Consider the following 22,578-nt stretch of genomic DNA (forward strand, 5'->3'; position numbering starts at 1 on the left):
GTTGGGATTTTTGTCATTGTTTTGTTGCTTATAAAGGTAAACTAAGGATCCCTGCCAGCCAATAGCAACTGGGCATTCAAGGGTATTAGGATGGTTGGCTAATAGATTCAGCCATACCAAGTGACCTGACAAACTAGATCTGATAAACTCTTTGAGAGATTCACTGCAGTTTAAAGGCTTGTATTATTTGGTTAATCCTATTAGGTAAACAGGAACTGAGCTGAAATAATGAAAAAATCAATCAGGTTAAAAGATTTCAGGTAATTAACTGAGCACCAGACAATCTGTTTACAACCATGTCAGAAAAAAATAATGTACCAAGTTTTCCCTCTGATAAAATGTCATTATTTTATTTTTATTAATCTGATCTTTAAACATTTTCCAACGTTGCACAGATTTGGAGTTTCCCAGAATTACACAAGTCTGTTTCGGCTCTTTTCCAAAATCAATACAGTTACTGATAGTAGTGTCACACAGTTACTGTGTTTTGAAAAAACTACACAACATATAAGGATCAGTTTTACTTACTAGTTATTTTATTTAAGTTGTTAAGTTTTAATTTAAATATAAGATACTACAGAGCTAAATGCCTGTCAGAAATGAAATCGATGAAAACTCACATCTTCAACATCACAACTTTATTTAATTACTAGGGTCTGTGTGCTAAGTTCTGTTTTAATGTTTATTCTTGGTCATACAAACTTTATACATTGCGGCTAAAGAAACATTCATTTATCTGTTTATCACATCTGTAGGGATCTTGATGGTCTGACAAAAAATATAACTATTTGAATTGATCTTGATGGGTTCTAAGGTCCTGAGTTTAATCCTTGATTCCACTTATGGTCTGTCAGTCATGCAGCAAAGTCTAACTGTGTGTCTGTACCTTTAAACTAAGTGATATATTTATATATTTGTCTTCTAAATACCTGGTCCTGGACATTTAGTAAGAGCAGTTTTAGGAATAAAAGCCTTTGTGAAAGAGGGATCATTACTGGTGACCAGATAATTACAATCAAATCCCAGTTTAAAGCTGGACCACATTCACACAACATAAAACATTTTACACATAACATTGAAGTAAATGTATACATACGACCTAAAGTATGTGGACAGTCCTTTTTACTGTTGAGTTATAAAATTAGTAATGTTAATATATGATATTCTTCCAACTTTGTGACAACAAGTCGTTTTATGTATCTAAATACAGTTTGACCAGTTTGGTGTAGTGGACTTCAGTGGTCTCTTATAGCCCAAAAAGGAAGGCCCATGGTTTTAGAATGTTACTGTGTTGAGTTTTGTATGTTCTCCACCTGTTCTTGTGTTTGTTTTAGCTAATATGTTGTCCTACTGCCTCTCAGAAACAAGCCAGCATGCGGGTGTGGACTAAATATTCTGTATTGCTCATATGTATAAGGCTGTGTGAAGGTGTGGTGCCCTAAGGACCCATTAACCACTGCAACCATGACCAGGATAAAACAAGCCTGAAACATAAATAAATGAATAATTTTATAGCTTTTCTTTTATATATATATAACATATATTTCAAACAGTACAAACTTTACTACATCCAACATCCAGATTAAAAAAAAAAATGTATTTTTCTCCAAATGACTTTTACATACAGAAATAACATAAATCATGAAAAAAAACCACATCAACAAAATATATTTTGAAGAAAAAATACAAGTAAAGTTAAAACTTTATAATGGACAGTGGTTATTGACAATTTCTCTGAAAAAAAAGCACTTTTTTCATAAGTTAGTTTAAGACTTCAGGTCTCAAAATGATCTGCACAAACAAATGTGTGTAAATACAAAATATATATTCAAATAAAAACCCAAACTTTCAACTTACGCAAAAAGAACATTTGTTTAGATGGTTAAATGTAAGCCAGGACCTCTTAGAGGGCTTAGAGGACGCTATGCAAGATGCCATTCCTTCTTGAACTGGCACCTTAAAGTTGTACTAATGTCGATCACATGGACAAAAAAAGGTGAGACATTAAAACCCAACAATACTGTACCTACTGTTCATCATGGTGGTGGTAGGATTGTGCTCATGGGGCTGTTTGGTTACCCATGAAAGTACTGCATTGCAGAAGGTGGACAGATTACATGAATAAGTATAAGACTAAGTATAAGACTGTGTAAAGGTGTGGTGCCCCAAGGACCCATTAACTACTGTAACCATGACCAGGTTAAGATTAAGGATTGGTGTATCTAAAATCCTAATTCGTAACCCCAGCTCTAATGTGAGTATGTTAAATCATTAAAATATTACAATTGCAGTGACATACATGTCTCTTAGTTCACACACAAGCATTTTACACCTATCTGGTATGTACAATTGTTGATTATTTTATAAGCTACAATACTTTTACAAGTGCTTGGTCAGTGTATGTTTCTCACAAATGTATGTAACCTCACTTTAACTGTACTAAAACATAATACTTGATAAAACATTTAAAATAGTTTGAATTTAAGCTGAACCGTTTCCACTGGTGTTACATTATGGACCTATCTGTGCTAAAATGTTTAATTCTAACGTTATTCGGATGATTTTTGGACAGAGAATCAGTGGAGTGTGCTTTATTAAGTTGTTAGCCTGTTAAATGTGCAAGATAAGGATTTTATATTATGTTGATCATGTGGTTAGGCTGATAGATGGTTGATCTAGTACATGTGTTTATGGAACATTGGTCAAAACCACTAAAAAAAACCCACTTTATTCAGTCAGACTGTTTGAACAGCCTCGTTGCTCTATAACACGACTTTGTTTGTGCATTCTAGTTAGTTAACCCTCGTCTTTTTAAGCACTGAGGCTGTATTGCTGCTTATAGCAGCACGGCCTGCACACGGCATTGACCAGTCCGCTAATGAACTGCAAAAAACAGATGAAGAACTCAATACTGCTGAGGCCAAGCAAGATGGTCAACAGCGTCACGTTCCACTCTACGATGTGATCCGGTTGTGTACACCGAGACCAGGTTACAGGAGCAAACAGGTAACTGAGGATCAGACAGAAAACTGTTAGTAATTGAGTATACAGTAGTATTGGAATAAAAAAAAAGGATTAGTGGATGTTTTCATACTTTGGCCCAGTATGCATGAAAGGATAACTCCATCCATCTGTAGTATAGCAATACGGACCCTCCAGCATGGCCAAGGCTGAGATGATGAAGCAGTATCCAGAACCGGCCAGTCCAATGAGAGACGCCACCACAGAGCCGCCCATCTAAAGAATTACAGTTTGCAAAGTCAACCACAAAACTGCTGAACTCAAAAGAAAAAAGAGATTTAAGAGTTTAAAAGGCCATTCTACATATCTTCAATTCTTTTTAGAAAACATTTGGCACTAGCGTTTAATAATAAATAAAATATATGCAGCAGTTGTGCAGAATAATATGGACTCAACAAGACATCTGAGGGGCTCCTGTGGTATCTGGTACCAGGACATAACATTGTGGCAAGGTGGCTCGGTGGGTAGCACTGTCTTCCCACAGCAAGAAGGTCCTGGGTTCAATTCCCAGGTGGAGCAGTCCGGGTCCTTTCTGTGTGGAGTTTGCATGTTCTCCCAGTGTCTGCATGGGTTTCCTACCACAGTCCAACGGCATGCAGTGAAGTGAATTGGAGATACAAAACTGTACATGACTGTGTGTTACATTAAAGACTTGAACTGAATTAACCATTGAACTGTCCTTCAGTACTAAAAATATAGTGATCTTTTAGCTATGACATTGAGGTATGTCTGTAGGGATTTGTGCCCATTCAGTCAAAAGAGCATTTGTATGGCTGGGTGCTGATGTTGGTCAAAAAAGCTTCAATTGATGTTCCAGTACATTCCAAAGCTGTTGAGTGGGGTTGAGGTCAGCGCTCTGTACAGGACACTGGAGTTTCTTTAAACTCATTTTTTTTAAAACGATCCTCAAGGAAGGAGGACAGATTTACAGAGTGCAAATAATAACACCACATGAAATATTAGCTTCAAATATTCAAGAACTGTCTGTATAAAACTGCACTTCTGCAGAGAGGTTTAGCCAGCAATCTGGAGGGGTGTGTCTCAATCTGCACACAATATTATGTACTCAAAATAGTTCTGACATTATACAATAACAAATACTTTAAAACAATGGTTCTTAACTTGTGGTCTTGGGTAATTAAATGCCCTGCAAGTGTGCAACCTGCCAGACTGGCCTTTAAAACACCAGAATTTTCATTATAAGTTAATTAAGTCTATTAGTTAAGGTTAATTATTTAAGTAATTCATTTAAATGGTGTTATTATTTTATTTAAGTATGTAATAAATAATATATACACCCCTGGTTACTGGGAAGATGCAGTACTCACCGCACAGCTTTCTGTTCCATGGGAGTCAGCACACTTTCCCATGCTTATAAATATACAAGCAGTTATTAATACCTGTAAACAGAAGTAAAAGTGGTAAATAATGACATTTTACATGGTCAAAATATGTAGACACCCCATACGACTAGTCAACTAGTCAATTCAGTCATTCCTACTTCTCACAGGTGCATGAAATTCAAGATTCAGTTAGTAATTTGATTGTCAATAGACAAACACAGGCTTTTAGTCTTAATGCAGCGCAATTAATTAAAGACATGGGATGTCACCTGAAGAAAACATCTCAGGAGTGAAGGATTACACACCAGATTGGAAAATCTGGTTTTGGCAACTGTAAAGTGAAGTGGAGGAGTAACGGTGTTCTAATGTCTCTTTTCCATTGCATGGTACCCAACAGTACAATACAAAGCGAAAGCTATCAGTGCTGTATCTAATGAGTTTAATCCACTTCCAATTGCATTCCACTGCTTGACTCAAGGTCTCGTTGAACTTGCACCTTATTTTCTGTTGTGTAACACTAAACTTTTAAAAGTTATTTGTCACACAAGTCAAGTAAATAACATCTGTTGAATGTTTTAAATATGGTGCTTGTATTGTCTTACTCTATTGGGATTATGTGATGATTAGGATTGGCCAATCAACAGCACTGTTTTCTTGGCCTGCTTCAGTATGCTTGGTCTCTGGCCAAGAAGGGTAACCAAATTCAGAATAGGCACTTAAGTACAGTAGAGGCCACTTGACATTAAAATAAAATATTAAATGTAAAACCTTGTGTCTGTATCTTAGTGTAACATGCCGCGAAAAAAAGACCCTAGGTTGCTTTTAAGATTTTAAATTCCAGTTCCAGTGTCCACATTGTGACAAAAGTTTGGATGAAGTTATTTCCTGTGTCCGCATGATAATGCCCTTGAGCATTTGCTAAATTTGGTGAACTTGACTCTCATAGACAGAGCTCTGACCTTTGAATTTAATTGGAATGTACGATGCAAAACAGGCCTTATTGCCCAACAACAATCTGTCAAAAAAGACTATCAAGTTCCAATGTTCCAAAATCTGTCAAAAAGCTTTGCTAGAAGAGCGGAGCAGGTTATAGATTTAGAGGGATGTCACAGAGAAACCATTTTAAATAACTTTATAATAGCTGGTTCTTACTACCCTAATTGATTCCATTAGGTGGATTGTTCTTTGGGGTGGCACAGTGATCCAGCAGGTAGCGTAGTTGCTGCACATCAGTTACCTGAAGTGTGTTAACATTAACATTAGTGCAGATCATTTTGGATGTGATATTAATGTATTTAGTGGCTACAGAATGCTGAACTGAATGATACTGAGTTGTATCAGAATACAAGGATTCTGTTTTGCTCAAGCGTCTTTGCCTAGAGCAAGAATTTTTCTGAACATGTATTTTCCAGTGTGTAAGACAAAGTCTTCATTGTTAAACTGGCATCATTTCAGCTCTCTGCTACCAGTACTGTGAATTTGAAGCACATTTGACCGGATCCTATGAATGCCTTGTTCATAAAAACAAATGCCACCCATTCATTACATACACGTATAAAGAACATGTTACATGATGAAGTTTATTGTAGGTTTTTTAAAAATCTTGCTTGGTCAAACACTTATATTATTAATTTGGTGCTGTAGAAGGTTTTATAAAGTCTTTTAACTATCACAACCTCCTAATTCCTTGTTAGCAATAATGATTAAAATGCACAAGCATCGGTGCTCCCGTGCCTAAGTCTGTAATAGGCCAAATCTGAAGTAGAACTGCTGGAACATGGGTGACACTGTCCACAGTCAAGCAAGGTTTATGATGCCATGAAGTTGGAGGCTACAATGCAAAAACAATCATCATTTTCATTTACCACTGCTTTTTCCTGGCCAGGGTCACAGTGGGTTTGGTTTCACTGGACGCAATGCTGTAACACACCCTGGACAGCAATCCATCGTGAGGCCTCGGCCACCACCCCTTCCTCAGACACAGCCTATCACGTCTATTTATAGATGCTGAACGGCCGATAGCGCTACTGGGGATTTGAACCATTGATCCCAGCAGTAGTGAGCAGGATAGTGTGATTTACAGCTGCACCACCTTAGCACCTCCTCTGTTTATTTAATTAGCAACAAACTTTAGTCTAGTTTCAAGGTGCTGATTTTAACACAGGTTTCATTCTGGCTCAGCTGTTTCTAATCCCTAATTCTAAATTTCCTCTCAGTTTATTGTGAAAGTGGCATTTCTTTCAGCCTTGACAAACGGAGCACTCTTCTATGTACTTTTTAATACAACCTAGGGTCAACCTAGCCCTAATTATGTGAGTACAGAAAAGGTTCAAAACTACATAACATTACAGAATAAATTAATGTCATTTTGGGTTTATATTTTTTGAAAAGTTACATTAAACAATTAAAAAACTCAAATTTAAGTTTTATGCACAATAACGTATGTTCTAACCATTCAGTCACAGAAGAAGAGCAGTTGCAGAAATAATCTTAACACTTGTATGTCATTATACAGTATATTCATTAATTTCCACAGTTTACAGTCGTCTCTAACTTCAGTAAAGTATAGAAATAATACTCACAGTGACCCCTCCACCGCCTACTCCCATGAAGTACCACACATAATTGGTCAGGTGATTCTTCTTCACAAAATCCAACTCTCCATTAGGAAAGAAGAGCAGTCCATTGGCCACGATGCAGCAGATGGCCAACGGGATGAGGGCGAAACCCAAAGATCGGGCAAAACCCAAAGAGCACATCTTTCCCCAAGGACTGAGAATAACCAGTAACTCCCAAGTTCAGGCAAGCAGCACCAGCTCGACTGTAATCCAGGAAGGAAACTGAGGAAGGCAGAAGAGGAGGGGTTCGTTTTTTTAAGAGACTTGCTTCCCGCTTCACACACTCATCTGTCCACCAAGTACTGGTTTAAAGGATGTGACCCGATGTCTTTCATTTTAGGCAGCATGAGCTGGATGGAGTGCAGGGAAAGAGTTTTTTGTTTTGTTTAAATTGCCCAACTGGGAAGGAAGCCTTTAGACAGATAATGCAACAGAGCCCCCCTCCATCCCCAGCTAGAGATTTGAGGGGGTCCTGAACTGCCTCTTCCCTCCCTGCAGCTGCATCCTCTCCCAGATAAAAATGCTCCTCACGAAGCTGCTCGAAACAACAGCAACACAGAATGAAGACTGACCTACTGAAGCAAGCAGTATTCTTTATTTTTAATTAAGCATTAAAACCATTAATCTAGAAGGTCGGCTAACCGGTTGACTAGAATTTGACCTGGGGTCTTGCTTAAGACTGTAGACGTACATACCTTACAGTTAAATCCAACAATAATTTCTCATTTATAAGATATTGCTGTATGTCATTTTAAAATAGTCACTATTGTGGGAAGCTACTGTCTGTATTGAGTTTGGTATGTTCTTCATTGTGGAATATCTCCCACCTTCAGAATGCATGCAGAAGATAAACTGGCTGGTCTTAATTGCCTTTAGGTGTAAGTAGGCAAGTGTGTGTGTGTGTGTGTGTTTGTGCGTGCGTGCGTGCGTGTGTGTGTGTGTGTGTGCGTGAGCAGTGCCCTGAGATGGATTGGTGCCCTGTCCAGGGTGTCCAGGGTATTTTCAGGTACCAATGCAGCAAAGCAGTCTTGTTTTAACACCAGAACTTTTGTAATAATGAAGAACCCGATCTCAAGGGAAAAAAAAAAAAAAAAAAATTAATTGTTTGGCCCCCCGTATGAACTGAATCAAGCAGATTGTTTTTCTTCAGGATTCTACCAGGGTTCCTGTGGCAGTTCCTAATATTGACTATAGATGACGCTAGACAGTTAAATGAATACCTACATACACCACACGTCTAAAAGTATGTGACCACATGATCATGAGCTTGTTACACATTCTATTCCAATCCACAAGCAATCCAAATAAAAATGATTTGAATAGACTTAATTTAGTTCCCCTGGAAGTGTTTGAAGCTCCTGTATACTGTTTTAACATTCGTTGTTATTGCAGATAACAACACAGTGATTGCTTAAAGCTAAAAGAAGCATCAACTTTTAGTTCTTTTAGCATCTGTGTTTTCACAGTGAGTGAATGAGAGATCAGCACAGCATCATTTTCACCTTCACTAAAAGATTTGCTTTGTTTTACAAACTACACACTGTGTTACTCTTAACTGGGATGCTATCTGGCTATTTTAACGTAAGAGCTTTTAGCTGTGAGTGCTTGATTAGCATGTTGTTTCACAGTTAAGCTCACTTTTCATAATACCAGCTCTACCTGAATAAAAACGTGGCTTGGTTTAAAACCAATACTGTCAGTGTTCTTCTTGTATGTCATTATGTTTACTTTACATTGCTGGATAATTTTTTTTTTAGATTTTACAGTGCTAGTAGTAATTAAGGCCGGGTGTGAAATGTATTTAATTTGACTTGGTAACTAGATGACCAATTACTTTTTCACATAGGTAGTTGATTTAACTGTTTTCCTTAATAAATATTTATCTATATTTTATTTTATTAGGTTTTTAACGTCATGTTTTACACACTTCGGTTACACTAATGACGGGACAGGTAGTTACTGGTTACACAAGATTCATCAGTTTAAGTTTAATGTCAAACACAGTCATGGACAATTTTGTACCTCCAATTCACCTCACTTGCACGTTTTTGGACTGTGGGAGGAAACCGGAGCTCCCAGAGGAAACCCATGAGGACATGCAAACTCCACACAGAAAGGACCCAGACTGCCTCACCTGGGGATCGAACCCCGGACCTTCTTGCTGTGAGCCACCGTGCCACCCTTTTGATAAATAAAATGATAATTTAAAAACTGTGTTTTATGTGTGTGGGGACTTCGTCATATAAAATTTAGTTTACAAATCTAATACAAGTGTAGCAAAAAATGGAAGTGCTGTATAATAAGTAAGTGGTGCAGTTGTTTTACCTCAAGAGCCTGTACAGTCTATAAATCATATGAAGGGTGGCATTTCCCCGGGACACAATATGATTAGGGGATGACTGAGTCATAGGGGAGGCCACATCCCCCCACACCCCTTCTCATACACACATTATTGCACATCCACACACTGACACATGCACACACTGAGCCCTCCACCCTCCATTTCCATGCTTAAAAAAGGAAGTGAATTCCAATGTGCTGATACACTGCTGGTCATAACAATGGAAAAGATTCATTACACACTGAAAAAGAATCTTATACATTCAGTAGAAGTGCTAAACACTGAAATGACATCCTCGATGGTCAAATTGAAACTCTCAAATGTCTTTTAGTCATACAGTATAAAATATAAAAGTCAATTAAAAACAAAGACTGTCTGAGAGCTTCCATAACAACTAATAATAACGTTGGGTGACTCAATCAGTTATGTCACTACTTGTGAGTGTATTGGCAGTTAATTGCCTCTTCTGCTAGTAATTTATGTAAAAATACAATGATATTCCGCATGTTTACCCCAATCCAGTCGTAGCCAATTCTCCATTTCGCAAAACTGTCATGTGCCCACTCCGTCATGCAGCTAGTAGCCAGCCACATGTTTTCACCTGCCAGTCTTACAGAGAACCGTATTGCTTAAGGAGAGACACGCTATACACCATGTTAACACCCCGCTCGTAGTGCAGGCACCTCAACCAGCCAACAGTCACAATTACACAGCAGCTGCAGCAAACTTACAGATGTGAAATATCTTATTTACAAAAGTATTTAGGACCTTTGTGTGGTTTTCCAAATTGTGCCCAAGTGCATCCAGATTGATTGAATAATTTTTGAGGCCTGGTGTGCTAACGAGTGCCCTAAAATGTTAATAAACTTGACGAATTTTAAACCCCACCCTAACACATATTTTCCTTAATATGGCAAAATAGATTTTTTTCTGTTTACTATTATGCTAACACTTTATTTATTCTTTATTTAATTGCTCCGGCTAAAATCCCAGCATGCATCCATCCTCTTTAGGATCAGATCCAGCCCACAGTACCCTCTCTGCACCAAGTTCCTACACATATAACTTCTCCCCTAACAAAACGTCTCGGTCGTGCTTTTCTATTGGCCAGTTCACCACATGACCTCACCTTTTCAGCTCTTTAGCCACACCTTGTTCCACACCTGCTTCCAAATGAAGCTGCCACAGTCGTTCTGCACAGACAGCAAACGTAATGAACAATGAGCAATGAAGAACAAAAATATGGCAGTTTTTTAGGTTTTGGAACCAACACAATAAAATAAAATAAATGATATGAATCTTGTACACACAGATCTATATACAAATTACTTAATGTCCTGATAAAACAGCTTGATTTAAAAATGACTGCTTTATTCTTAAAAAAATTTAACCTATATAGATTATGATTACAGTTCCGTTAACTATGGCATTTCTTAAAATATGTTTCCGTGTTCAACGTGGCTTCAAAGACTGTACTCAAAGACTGCACAACATGGCTATAAAATAACTGAGATTATAGGTGGCTATTATTGTCTCAGTAGACTTTTCAGTCTGATTATACTGCAGAAACATAGTGTACATGACACATCAAGTGCTTGTTGAGGATTCATGCAAAACTCTAACATATTGAGCAACTCCTGAAGAGGAAAATATCACTTTATCTTTTCTCTTATCTTGGACTCTCATAAAAACCAAGCAGCTTTTTTTAGCATGCAATAAAATTATTAAACTTTTCCATTGCAACACTAAACTGCCCAACATGTTCTGTCTGACACAGCGTTCATACCAAGGATTAAGTTTAAGAAACGTAACGAGTCAGGGTCTGGACAGCTTTTAGCTACCATGTAACAAAATAGGTTTACATATGTATGTTGCTCACAGTGCTGATATCTACAGGAAATAACTACATAATGCAGTTTTTTGGGAGGGAGGGGGATAAGACTCATTTACTGAACAAATGTTTGAATATTAGCAAGGCTATCAGCCTGTCAGGCCTCTACACAGACATGATAGGCTATGACTAAGAGGGGAGTTGCTAAACAGCATAGCCATTGGGAAGTGCACTTGTCAGTGCACTCTCAGTGCCAGTCCCAAGCCCAGATAAAATAAGGAGCGATGTGTCAAGGAGGGCGTCTGGCATTTGTGCCAAATAAGGTGTGTGTACCAGAATGATCAGCTGTGGTGACCCTTAAATACAGGCGCAGCCAAAATAAAAAGAAAAATATGTTTATGTTGGTGTTACTGACCTCCCATCACACCAAATGAGCACAGAAGGGTGCTCTGATGAGGGCTCAGTGGGCATGGCAGGGATTTTGATGTGATACGGCCTCTTTCCTGGGCCTACACAATTAACATGAGTACAGTCAGTCCAGAGAGAAACGAGCTCCTCTGTTCTGGTGAAAAAAAGGTAGTGGGATGTGAACTATATGGCACTTTACAATAGACTGTAAATCTTCCTGCTGGAGTTTAATGACCTCAAACGTTTTTCTACAATAAACCAGTGCTTTCCTACATAAACTCGTTTACAGCGGTCATGAATGCAGATGAGGTCAAAAGAACAAAACACTTGTTAATGACACATACGACATGATAGTTCTGGGATTTCAGTGATTTTTAAGTGTATTTTTCCAAACTTTCCCAAAATATATACAGTATATATACTGTATAACAAAAACTGTCAGCTTTGCAACAGGGTTTTATAATTTTGTTAGTGATTATTATTGACTACAGCTGGTGAATTCTCGGTGCTCATATAAAACAGACTAATTTGGCTGCATTCATGTACATAAAAAATCTCTTAGCAAGGTAAAAAAAAACAAAAAAAAACCTTTGTCAGCATGTTAAGCTATAGTACAAAAACAACCAAAAACAAGTCTGCCATGAGCTGAAAGCTGCTGAACTGGACTGAGTGTCCACAGTCAAGCAAGCTTTACATAACATCACCATAAACTTAAAGGCTGCATGTATGAAAGAAGCCCCTGATTCAAAATTGGCAAAAACGACTGAGGGATGTTGCTGATCGCTAGGACATTGACTCGTCCTCAACCTAACTCAGGCCATCAAAATATAAAGCACATCACTGAGCTTCATATAAACAAGTTCACAGTGAATGTGATGGTGAACGTAAAACAGCAATGTGAACTTAAACACTTAAACCAGTTCATCATTTAGAATGTACATTTTACACAAAGTCAGTAGCAAACAGTTCATTACAGGCACTAACTAAAATGCCTAAAAAGCTCTTCAGGACACTATCATTGTAGTTATTATAAGATTATAATCAGGATTGTAACTTTTACTGGAGCACAATGCAAAATACCCACATCATTTTTGTAAACACAGTTACACACAGATCCGCATATGCAGAGTTTAACAGGCAGTCAAAACTGCTTTCGTATTATGAATCATTTTATATTTCTGTCATTCTTGATTTTATTTATTTATTAGGGTTTTAACGTCATGTTTTACACTCTGTTGTTACATTCATGACAGAACCAGTAGTTACTCATTACACAAGGTTCATCAGTTCACACGTTTAATGCTAAACACAGTCATGGACAATTTTGTGTCTCTAATTCACCTCACTGCACGTCTTTGGACTGTGGGAGGAAACCGGAGCTCCCGGAGGAAACCCACGCAGACACGGGGAGAACATGCAAACTTCACACAGAAAGAACCCGGACCGCCCAACCTGGGGATCGAACTCAGGGCCTTTTTGCTGTGAAGTGACAGTGCTACCCACTGAGCCACCATCCCACCCCGTTCTTGATTTAAAAAATATATAAGCATTTAAACTGTTGTTTTCCTATTGGGAAACCTAGAAGTAGCTGATGCACAATTAGAGTCTCTATTTGATTAAAAAAAAGAGAGCTCTGTAGCTCCGCTCTCAATTTAAAGCAAGCATCAGCTGTTGAAAATTAATTTAAAAAGACTGGGCCGCTCAGGTGGCGCAGCGCTAAAAACACATGCTGTAACCAGAGCTGGGATCTCGAATACATTGTATCGAATCTCAGCTCTGCCTGCCAGCTACCGGGTTGGCCTGTTGTTCAGATATGGGCGGGACTAAGCCGGATGGGGACTCTCTCCCATGACTGGTGCAATTATGACCTCTGCTGGCTGATTGATGGCGCCTGCACCATCAAGTGTAGGTGATAAGATGCATACGACTGCTGCCCACGTGTCGGAGGGGGCGTAGGTTAGCTTAGTTCTCCTCAATCAGAGCAGGGATCGGCATTGGTGGAGAGGAAGCATGACGCAAGCGGGAAATTGGACGCACTAAAAAAGAGAAAAAGGGGAGAAAAGGCATAAAAACAAACATAAAAAGACATCCCTTCTCGTAGATTTTATAAAGAGTTCATACAGAAAAATATTTATTTACTTTAATTTAATTTCTTATCCCTGTTTTTGTAGGCCGTGGGAGTGCTCGGCCAAAGTTATTTATTGTGCTAATGAACAAACCCAGAGGAAACCGACAAGGACAGAGAATAAAAAAAAACTCCACACAGACAGTGACTGAAAGTGACAAGTGAACCCGGAGCTGGAAAGCAACAAAATTACTGCTGCACCCCTGTGGTGATCTATTTCTAGAAAGTAATAGACACTATATAACCTAGATTATAAGCACTTAGACACACCCATGCCTAGTAGGTGTATGCAATTATTACATAAAAAGTTAATGCTTCTTTATTTATAGCAGCAGTTCAGGAAAGGCCATGTCCTGTTCCGGCATGACTAACCATCAATGGCTGCAACGAAAAGCTAACTCTGTAGTTTTTAAATGGGATGTTCAACAAGCTCATGGTCAGGTGTCTGCTAACTTCTGTTATATAGTGTAGAAATAAAGGAAAGTATGTAATAAAGTTTAGTATAACTTTATACTAAACTTAATCCCCCCTGTGTGGATGTCTTGTCATCAACCGAGAGTCTAAAGTCTTTGAGTTATTCTCTCTCCCTGTTCCTCACTCTCGTTCTCTCCTGTCCTATCAGAGCGTCAGGGCGGGAGACAGAATACAGCGGGCGGGGAGGTGGTGAGCAAACAATGTTATCTAAAGTAAGCACAGTACCAGGCACTACCTGGTACCAAAAATTTGTGTGTGTGTGTGTGAGAGAGAGAGAGAGAGAGAGAGAGAGAGAGAGAGAGAGAGAGAGAGAGAGAGAGAGAGAGAGAGAGAGAGAGAGAGAGAGAGAAAAGAAGAGAAAGATGATAAGGAGAGAGAGAGTCTGAATACAGGTATCCGCTGCTATCTGAATGTTGAGCATTCCTGTGAAACCTTGTGGAAGTCGAACAGGTGTCAAGTGAAGAATTTATTTATTTATTTATTTATTAGGATTTTAATGTCATGTTTTACACTTTGGTTACATTCATGACATGGCAGGTAGGTTAATCAGTTCACAAGTTCAATGTGAAATACACCGGTCAGCCATAACATTAAAACCACCTCCTTGTTTCTACACACACTGTCAATTTTATCAGCTTCACTTACCATATAGAAGCACTTTGTAGTTCTACAATTACTGACTGTAGTCCATCTGTTTCTCTATATTTTTTTAGCCTGCTTTCACCCTGTTCTTCAATGGTCAGGACCCCCACAGGACCACCACAGAGCAGGTATTATTTAGGTGGTGGATCATTCTCAGCACTGCAGTGACACTGACATGGTGGTGGTGTGTTAGTGTGTGTTGTGCTGGTATGTGTGGATCAGACACAGCAGCGCTGCTGAAGCTTTTGTTAATACTGTGTCCAATCACTGTCCACTCACCTTGTAGATGTAAAGTCAGAGACGATCGCTCATCTATTGCTGCTGTTTGAGTTGGTCATATTTGAGATCTTCATCAGTGGTCACAGGACGCTGCCCACGGGGTGCTGTTGGCTGGATATTTTTGGTTGGTGGACTATTCTCAGTCCAGCAGTGACAGTGAGGTGTTTAAAAACTCCATCAGCGCTGCTGTGTCTGATCCACTCATACCAGCACAACACACACTAACACACCACCACCATGTCAGTGTCACTGCAGTGCTGAGAATGACCCACCACCCAAATAATACCTGCTCTGTAGTGGTCCTGTGGGGGTCCTGACCACTGAAGAACAGCATGAAAGGGGGCTAACAAAGCATGCAGAGAAACAGATGGACTACAGTCAGTAATTGTAGAACTGCAAAGTGCTTCTATATAGTAAGTGAAGCCGATAAAATTGACAGCGAGTGTAGAAACAAGGAGGTGGTTTTAATGTTATGGCTGATCAGTGTACAATCACACAATTTCATATCTATCAATTACTTACCTGTCCTTTTGAATGAACTGGGCTCACTGGTGAGCATAATCCTTGGATAAAAGTTCCTCCAGGGACACTTTCACCAGGTCAGGGTCTGTGCTGAAGTGCACAGTATCAGTCATGCTGAGATTAGGGACTCGACCAGGACATGCAGGTTGCTGGCTCTGTTGTGACCCAGATCTGTGTACAACACAAGTTTGGTCAGTTTATTTAAAGAAAGGGATGGCAAACGTTCTGTAGATAATGACCAGAGAAAAGAATCAAACCCACGATCAAACCCTGCTTTGTCTGATAACGGACCTTTAACCAGAAAATGTATATTTGACTATAAATGGGCATATTTATAGTGTACAACTAACCAAACAATATATACATTCCTTTGAAAATGCTTTACATAGAATTTTACTGTGCTTATTAAATATGATTTGAATATAAATTATACTTTTTTTGTAAATTGTCTATTATCGTAGCCCACCAATGCTGAGATATGACTGTGTTATCGACCAGCCTCGTGTCTACACAGACATGTCTAAGAAAGGCGGTGGTGTTCGAAACCCTGCGATGGATTGTCACCTTGTCCATAGTATTCCTGCCTTGCTCCCATGTGTTCCGCTGCTGGGGGATCCCTGCTTGCAGTTGATGTGAGTATACTGCTGCTCACGCCTCCGCCGACCAGCGTGCAGCCCTTAGTGGAACCCTTTTTCACCCATGCATTCTGCACAGGCGCCTCTCTATCTGCTAATCACAGCGTTTGAAGACACCCAGCCGACCAGTGGCAATGCCGAGTTTCGAACCAAGAAGTTCCGAATCTTGGTGCTAGTGTGCTAGCGGAATATCCCGCTGTCGTGACCGCCTTAAAATCATCTTCGACTTCCATTAAATGATTTGAGTTTTCATACTTTCTGTACAAAAAGATAAGCAAACAGTCAGTACAGTAAAACAATGTAATAAAATATTATTATTATTATTAATTGTATCCTTCCTGTACCTTTAATAGATAAATTCTCAAGGATATCAAGGGCAATAAGTGCTGAACTTCCCTGACTGTTGGGAGGAAATAATAATAATATTATTAGTGTCATTATTCAAAATCCCCATGTTTGATACATGTGTGGACAATACAGATCAATAAAATACAGTCTGAACAAGGCAGTGAGGTTTGTTCTCTAACCTACTTTGTAATCAGTGTATATTGGTGTGATCTCAGCAGTGACGTGGTTCTTCATGTCACCCAGGCTCATCACGCCAGCCACCACCTTTACAATCTTGCCCTCACAGAACCCAGCTCTCCCACGCAGAGCAAGCTCCCGTCCATACATATAATAAATCCACATTTATTAGGCACTCTTTTCTTCTATGCAGCTGATATATCAGGCCCTGATTCACAACTGAGGGGTTAAATAAAAATGGAGAAGAGAATCAATAAAAATACAGCGTATTGATTTGTATTGTGTAGATCAGGATGTGTTTAAAATACATTATTAACAGGGATTGTCATTGCTTTAAACTACCAGTACCTCATTTTCCTGTGTGGAGTTTAGATCTGTGATCTTAGGTGGGGTCACATTGAGGATTTCTCTGAATGTGTCACTGTGAACATTGATCATAAGTTTTGATAAGTAGAACATTTACAGCGGTAGTACCTAGGCTATAAATGTCTTTACTGATTTGCACAGTTAATTAATAATACTTACTTAAACACTTGACTTATTTATTATCATTAAGATATCATTCATTACAGCTTTACACAGTTTTACAATAAGGGTGATGGTGGGGTGTTTAGTTTTCCATTTTTTTAACCCACTGAGTCAAACCTACAGTAATACTGCTAATATTAAATATGCTTAAGGGTGCAGTTTGATGTTGGGTGTTTCCCTTCTCCATCTGGTATGTTGTGATACAGGAAAACCTTTCTGAGTGAATTCTATGGCGGGCTGCAGTGGGTCAGCTAGTGAGCTAACAAATTCACAAAACAATAAATACAGTTAATGGTAAATAAAATTTGCTATTAAATTCATTTTATTATTTATATCACTTACTCACTTTCTTAACCGCTTATCCAATTAGGGTTGCGCGGGGAGGGGGGGCACAAGGCATACAGTAACACCCTGGACGGGGTGCCAGTCCATCGCAGGGCAGACACACACACATATACACATCCCTTCACCTATAGTTTTTGGACTGTGGGAGGAAACCAGAGCTCCTGGAGGAAACCCATGCAGACACGGGGAGAACATGCAAACTCCGCACAGAAAGGGCCCGGACTGCCCCCCCTGGGGATCGAACCCAGGACCTTCTTGCTGTGAGGCGACAGTGCTACCCACCAAGCCATCGTGCCACCCTTATTATTATCAATTAATACATAATCAAAAATCTTAATTAATCTTAATCTTTTTATTAATCATTATTATTATTATTATTACATTATATTTTATATACATTGTAAGTAACATTTGTAACATAAGTAATTGATAATAATAATAAGAAGAAAAAGTTGAAAAGAAAAAAGAAAAAGAAAAGAAAAAAAAAATTTCTTAAAAAGAAAAAGAAAAAATTAATAATCATCTTTTTAAAATGCGATAAGCTTAAACCAGTACAACCAGAGAATGAATGTGGATCCGTTTGAACACTCTATAAGTTTGATCAGGATTTACAGCACAGGGAACAAAGATGATGATGGAGGATGGAGGAAGTGCATGAAAAGGTCAGTTAAAACTGGAAACATTGAATGCAGCCAATTACTTGCTGGAACAATTATGTTCAAAATAAAAACGCAGGGTGTGAGGCTGTCCGCCACAGTCACTAAAGCTTGTATTTACAGAACTACTGTGCTGTGTATCATGTTCTTTAGTATAAACAAGGTTGGATGATGACAAAGTGTCCAACAAGAGCTGCTAGAGCAGATATAACAGCACTGAAGCTGGAGACCAGGTACTGTCATCACTGTGTGTAAAACACTTTTAATCCAGCAGCAGTAACCAAGTCCAAACTAGTTTTCTAAAATTGTATTAAATACCTTTTTACTTTCTAACAAGTTCTCTGTGTCACACCTCTGAACATCATTCAACCTAAAAAAAACATCTTATTAAAAAATGGTTGTAAAACAATCCCAGCAGTGAGATGATCCGGCTAAAGTCAAGCAAAGAGGAGTACACAGGTCTAAGGGCAGGGACATGCTGAGGTAGATCATTAACCGACAGATCGTTGTCATAGTGCAACAAATGTTGTAAATCTGACCCTGCAGTTGTGACATCATATCGCAGAACTATATATAAACTTACCTGAACATTCATTTATCCACAGATCAACAGGAACCAGGAGCGGGAAAGGACCTGGGACAGAACAAAACGGTTTTGGATCTGTTGGATTTGGTTTTGTTTTACTACTTAAAGACTGAAACATGTGTTCCGGGAGTTTTGCCAAGTGCTTGGGCATCACCCTGATTCCTCTGGCTATTCTTTGCCTTCTCTGTAACATCTTGCTGCTCTTTCCTGGAGGAAAACCTGCTGATAAAAATGATGACATTACGGACGAGGCCTGGTACTTTGGGGGAATTATGGGCTCTGGAATACTGGTAAGTCACCTTGTTTTCAGTGTTAGTCCATTTATAAAAATTTTACTGTAGTATCATTGAATTTTATCATTTGTCTATTATATTAAGACTAAAAAACACTTAAAAAAAAACACTTAAAAAATGTGTAAGCAAATCATTTTAAACTGATAATTACTCAATGCTGTGAGTTTTGGATGATGTGAATTTGATTTGAATATTAATATACCCTGGTGTGTTTAAAGATGATCTTCCCAGCCCTGGTGTTTTTGGGAATGAAGACGAATGACTGCTGTGGCTGCTGTGGCAATGAGAGCTGTGGAAAACGATTTGCGGTAAGAAGTCACTTTGTTTTAACTCGCCCACATTATCTGTCTCCTAAACTGTCAGTTTATACACACACACCCACCACCACACCCCATCCACATGTATAGTGTTTAACAATAATTGTTCATTGTTACAGAGCTACTGAACTTAGTATTATATGAGTGCATCTATTTACACGTTTTTATTTACTTGGCAGCAAAAGTGGACAGAATCAGGTCTCCACACAGCGGTCAGGGCATTTGGTGCTTTAGGTTTTCCATGATTATGTGATTATGTTAATGTTTCATTTATATTTGCTGCATTTAGCAGATTATTTTATCCAAAGCGATTTACAAGTATGACTGAATACAATTCAAGCAACTGATTGCTGAGAGCCTTGCTTAGGGACCTACAACTTCTAATTATCAATCCAGTACCAGTCCAGTAGTAGTCTGTAGTAAAAGCATACAAGTTTTTGTCTGCAGCTCTGACCCACCCACCTCAAGGTTTAATGTGTTGTGCTTTCTGAAAGTCACCGTTAGCTCAGACTAACTACTCCCTACAGCAGAACTGACGCTCACTGAATTTTGTGATAATTCTAGTGACTAGAAATAAAAGCATGAAAATTCCAGATTATCATGGTCATGTCATGGTCACATTTTATTCTTCATTCTGATGTTTAATCTAAACGTGAACTTAAACCAGTGTTTGGATGAATGTATGCATCATGCTGTTGCAATATGACTGACTGATTGGATGATTACATGAATAAGCATTTGTGTAGGTAACCAAGTGGCCAGTAAGTGTATTGCAACGTCTACCATCAATCACTGGCTTTTTGTTTATGCCGTATTTTAATCTCTCTTTTTATAGATGTTGTTCTCCATTATATTTGCTGCAGTCGGCATTGTGGGAGCTGGTTACTCCTTCATTGTGTCAGCAGTGGCCATCAATCGGGGACCCAAATGTCTTTCCAATGGCACATATGTATATCCATTCAGTGAAGGGTATGTATACAAGTAAATTATACTTATGCCAATGTGTATAAAGCAGAGATGAGCAGCTACCAGTGCATAACAAGCAAATTAAACTTAACAACTGCAGAAGTTTTGTAGAATGTATAACCACAGAGAACAGACCTAGCCAACCTCAATTTAAATGAGTTTAAAAGAAGGCTCATAATTGAGGCATGGATGGCAGGATCTTAGTCAAACGGCCTGCTTAACTGGCTAGTCTTGAAAAGTGTGCATGTGCAGATGTACGACACACATTAAAATAATGGTTCAGGGCTTAATGACCGACCAAGTATTGGGGGTCGTCTATTCAGTGTCCAACATGTTTTGGCTTTGATTGAAGGCTTGAAGTAGATTAATACAAAGATATGCTTCAGCAACCACTTATCAATTGTGGAAACCTTGTGGAAGAATGGAGCTCCATCTCTCCAGTTTTGGGTGGAATCAGACACACTGGGACCCTGGCTAGGATAAATCTAAATTTAGTATTATGATGCAAATTGACTCGCATTTTATGTGTGTTATTTCATTTCAGTGACTACCTGTCCAACCACACACTGTGGGACCTGTGCGAGGGCCCTAAAGGCATCGTATCCTGGCACTTAACACTCTTCTCCATGCTGTTGATCATGGGACTGGTGCAGGTGGTACTGTGTGCGTTCCAGGCTATCAACGGACTCATCGGCACCATCTGTGGAGACTGCTGTGGATGCTGCGGGGTAGGATGAAGCTCCTACGCTAACTGACTTATTAATGCAGGTCCTTCACATTGGCCAGATAGATTAACACAAGTTCAATTTTACTGCTGGTACAAAACACAAAGATGTTTATTACTTATTAGATAGGGTTAGTTTATCATTAACATTCAGTAACATCTCCAGTGTGAGATTAACTTAATCAGTCATTAACTAACACAGCTCAAACAAGGATGGATGGTGTGTAAACAACACACATTCTAACGTTTATAATGAATTATTTTATTTTTACATACAAATCTGATCAACTGTAATTATAATTTATTTCTTTCTTTCTTTTTTTCCAACAGGGCTCCTAAAGTCAGAAGATGCAACATGCTGTTGATTTACAAACAACTTTAATACTCTTCTGTTTTTCCAATTTGATTCTGTTCAACTATTTATACTGTTTTGTACCATTTACTGTGTACACCAGGGGTATTCACGGAAGCAACCAAGGTTTGCATGCTAACATTATATATACAAAATTAAATGTATGTGTTTTAAACTCATATATTAATGCCACTAATATGTGCCAATTATATTTATATATGCAATGTTTTGTATATCTTGTATTGCATTATTGTAATACAGTAATCTTATTTTAATGCTACTTTTGGTATATAAATGGAAACCATATAAATGCAGGGCTGAATACCACTGGTGTGCACTGGGCATTGTTTGCCTGATGGCTTTGCTTATGAAGGCAAAACAAAATTTTAGCATTTTTTTAAACAAGAATATTAAGCAAAGTAAAGTGAAACAATAGAACTATTTTTACTGCAAATAAATTGGGTAAAATAAGAACTCCAAATACTTCTTTAATTCACCTATTTGCACAGAATTATAGCAATGCTATCACACTTTTTACTACATAAACTGCCAGAGCAAACACTATGTGTGTAAAAATGTACTATGTGCGAATTTTATATACTGTATGTTAGACTACCACAATGATTTTAAAAGTGTTTTTAAAGTGTTTAAGAATTTATAGTCCTTTAGCCTTTTGTGCAAAGCAAAACATGATACAGCAGCGTACGAGGAGGGGAACGATGCTACAGGATGTGACCCAGAATCCCTTGGAGATTTGTGCTGAAGATCTGACTACATTAAAAACAACAGACTGAAGCTTTAAGTACAGGGTACAATTCTGTTTAGTTAGTTCTGTTAGTTGCTGCATTGGAAGCTCACTGACAGGGACAGACAGCAGATAGTTGCTCAACTATCTGTTTAAATCTGAGAATGTGAAAAAAACAAAACAAAGTAAACCAGTATTGGCTATGCAAGTATAAATAAAATGTTCTTTTATTTTAAAATGCTGTTCATGCTGTTAAACAACACCTTGATAAGCAGGCGCGCGATAAGCAAACATGTCCAGGT

The 22,578-nt window shown here is 38.5% G+C and overlaps 3 protein-coding genes across 3 annotated transcripts; 1 reads left to right on the forward strand and 2 right to left on the reverse strand.

The window, feature by feature from the left end:
* Positions 1–17: 17 nt before the first annotated feature.
* tm4sf18 (transmembrane 4 L six family member 18) lies at positions 18–7,152 on the reverse strand. The gene is made up of 4 exons (XM_063012927.1): positions 6,947–7,152; positions 4,350–4,421; positions 3,095–3,237; positions 18–3,010 (listed from the first exon to the last, which is right to left on the reverse strand). Exons 1-4 carry the CDS (start codon positions 7,121–7,123, stop codon positions 2,812–2,814), a joined length of 591 nt encoding a protein of 196 aa, XP_062868997.1. The 5' UTR covers positions 7,124–7,152; the 3' UTR covers positions 18–2,811.
* Positions 7,153–10,304: 3,152 nt separating this feature from the next.
* On the reverse strand, positions 10,305–18,884 carry LOC134331905 (glutathione hydrolase-like YwrD proenzyme). Its single transcript, XM_063013440.1, is given in 16 exon segments — positions 10,305–10,368; positions 10,370–10,409; positions 10,412–10,548; positions 10,905–10,960; positions 11,488–11,510; positions 11,570–11,603; positions 11,605–11,688; positions 11,690–11,716; positions 12,267–12,369; positions 15,605–15,725; positions 15,728–15,775; positions 16,584–16,667; positions 16,767–16,899; positions 17,113–17,185; positions 17,450–17,551; positions 18,877–18,884. Coding segments are annotated over 16 exon segments (1,137 nt in total).
* Position 18,885: 1 nt separating this feature from the next.
* On the forward strand, positions 18,886–22,514 carry tm4sf4 (transmembrane 4 L six family member 4). The gene is made up of 5 exons (XM_063012768.1): positions 18,886–19,169; positions 19,391–19,480; positions 20,325–20,458; positions 21,000–21,183; positions 21,510–22,514. Exons 1-5 carry the CDS (start codon positions 18,996–18,998, stop codon positions 21,516–21,518), a joined length of 591 nt encoding a protein of 196 aa, XP_062868838.1. The 5' UTR covers positions 18,886–18,995; the 3' UTR covers positions 21,519–22,514.
* The last annotated feature ends 64 nt before the right edge of the window (positions 22,515–22,578 follow it).

Source organism: Trichomycterus rosablanca, chromosome 17, assembly GCF_030014385.1.
Source record: "Trichomycterus rosablanca isolate fTriRos1 chromosome 17, fTriRos1.hap1, whole genome shotgun sequence".
Classification (NCBI taxonomy): domain Eukaryota; kingdom Metazoa; phylum Chordata; class Actinopteri; order Siluriformes; family Trichomycteridae; genus Trichomycterus; species Trichomycterus rosablanca.

Bases quoted from the DNA above. Each gene is read 5' to 3' on its own strand.
- tm4sf18 (XM_063012927.1), bottom strand. From the start codon at position 7,123: ATGTGCTCTTTGGGTTTTGCCCGATCTTTGGGTTTCGCCCTCATCCCG. The intron at 4,422-6,946 runs GTGAGTATTATT...TTCTGTTTACAG, and splicing joins TAGGCGGTGGAGGGGTCACT to GTATTAATAACTGCTTGTAT. The intron at 3,238-4,349 runs GTGAGTACTGCA...GTAATTCTTTAG, and splicing joins ATGGAACAGAAAGCTGTGCG to ATGGGCGGCTCTGTGGTGGC.
- tm4sf4 (XM_063012768.1), top strand. From the start codon at position 18,996: ATGTGTTCCGGGAGTTTTGCCAAGTGCTTGGGCATCACCCTGATTCCT. The intron at 19,170-19,390 runs GTAAGTCACCTT...GTGTGTTTAAAG, and splicing joins TTATGGGCTCTGGAATACTG to ATGATCTTCCCAGCCCTGGT. The intron at 19,481-20,324 runs GTAAGAAGTCAC...CTCTTTTTATAG, and splicing joins GCTGTGGAAAACGATTTGCG to ATGTTGTTCTCCATTATATT.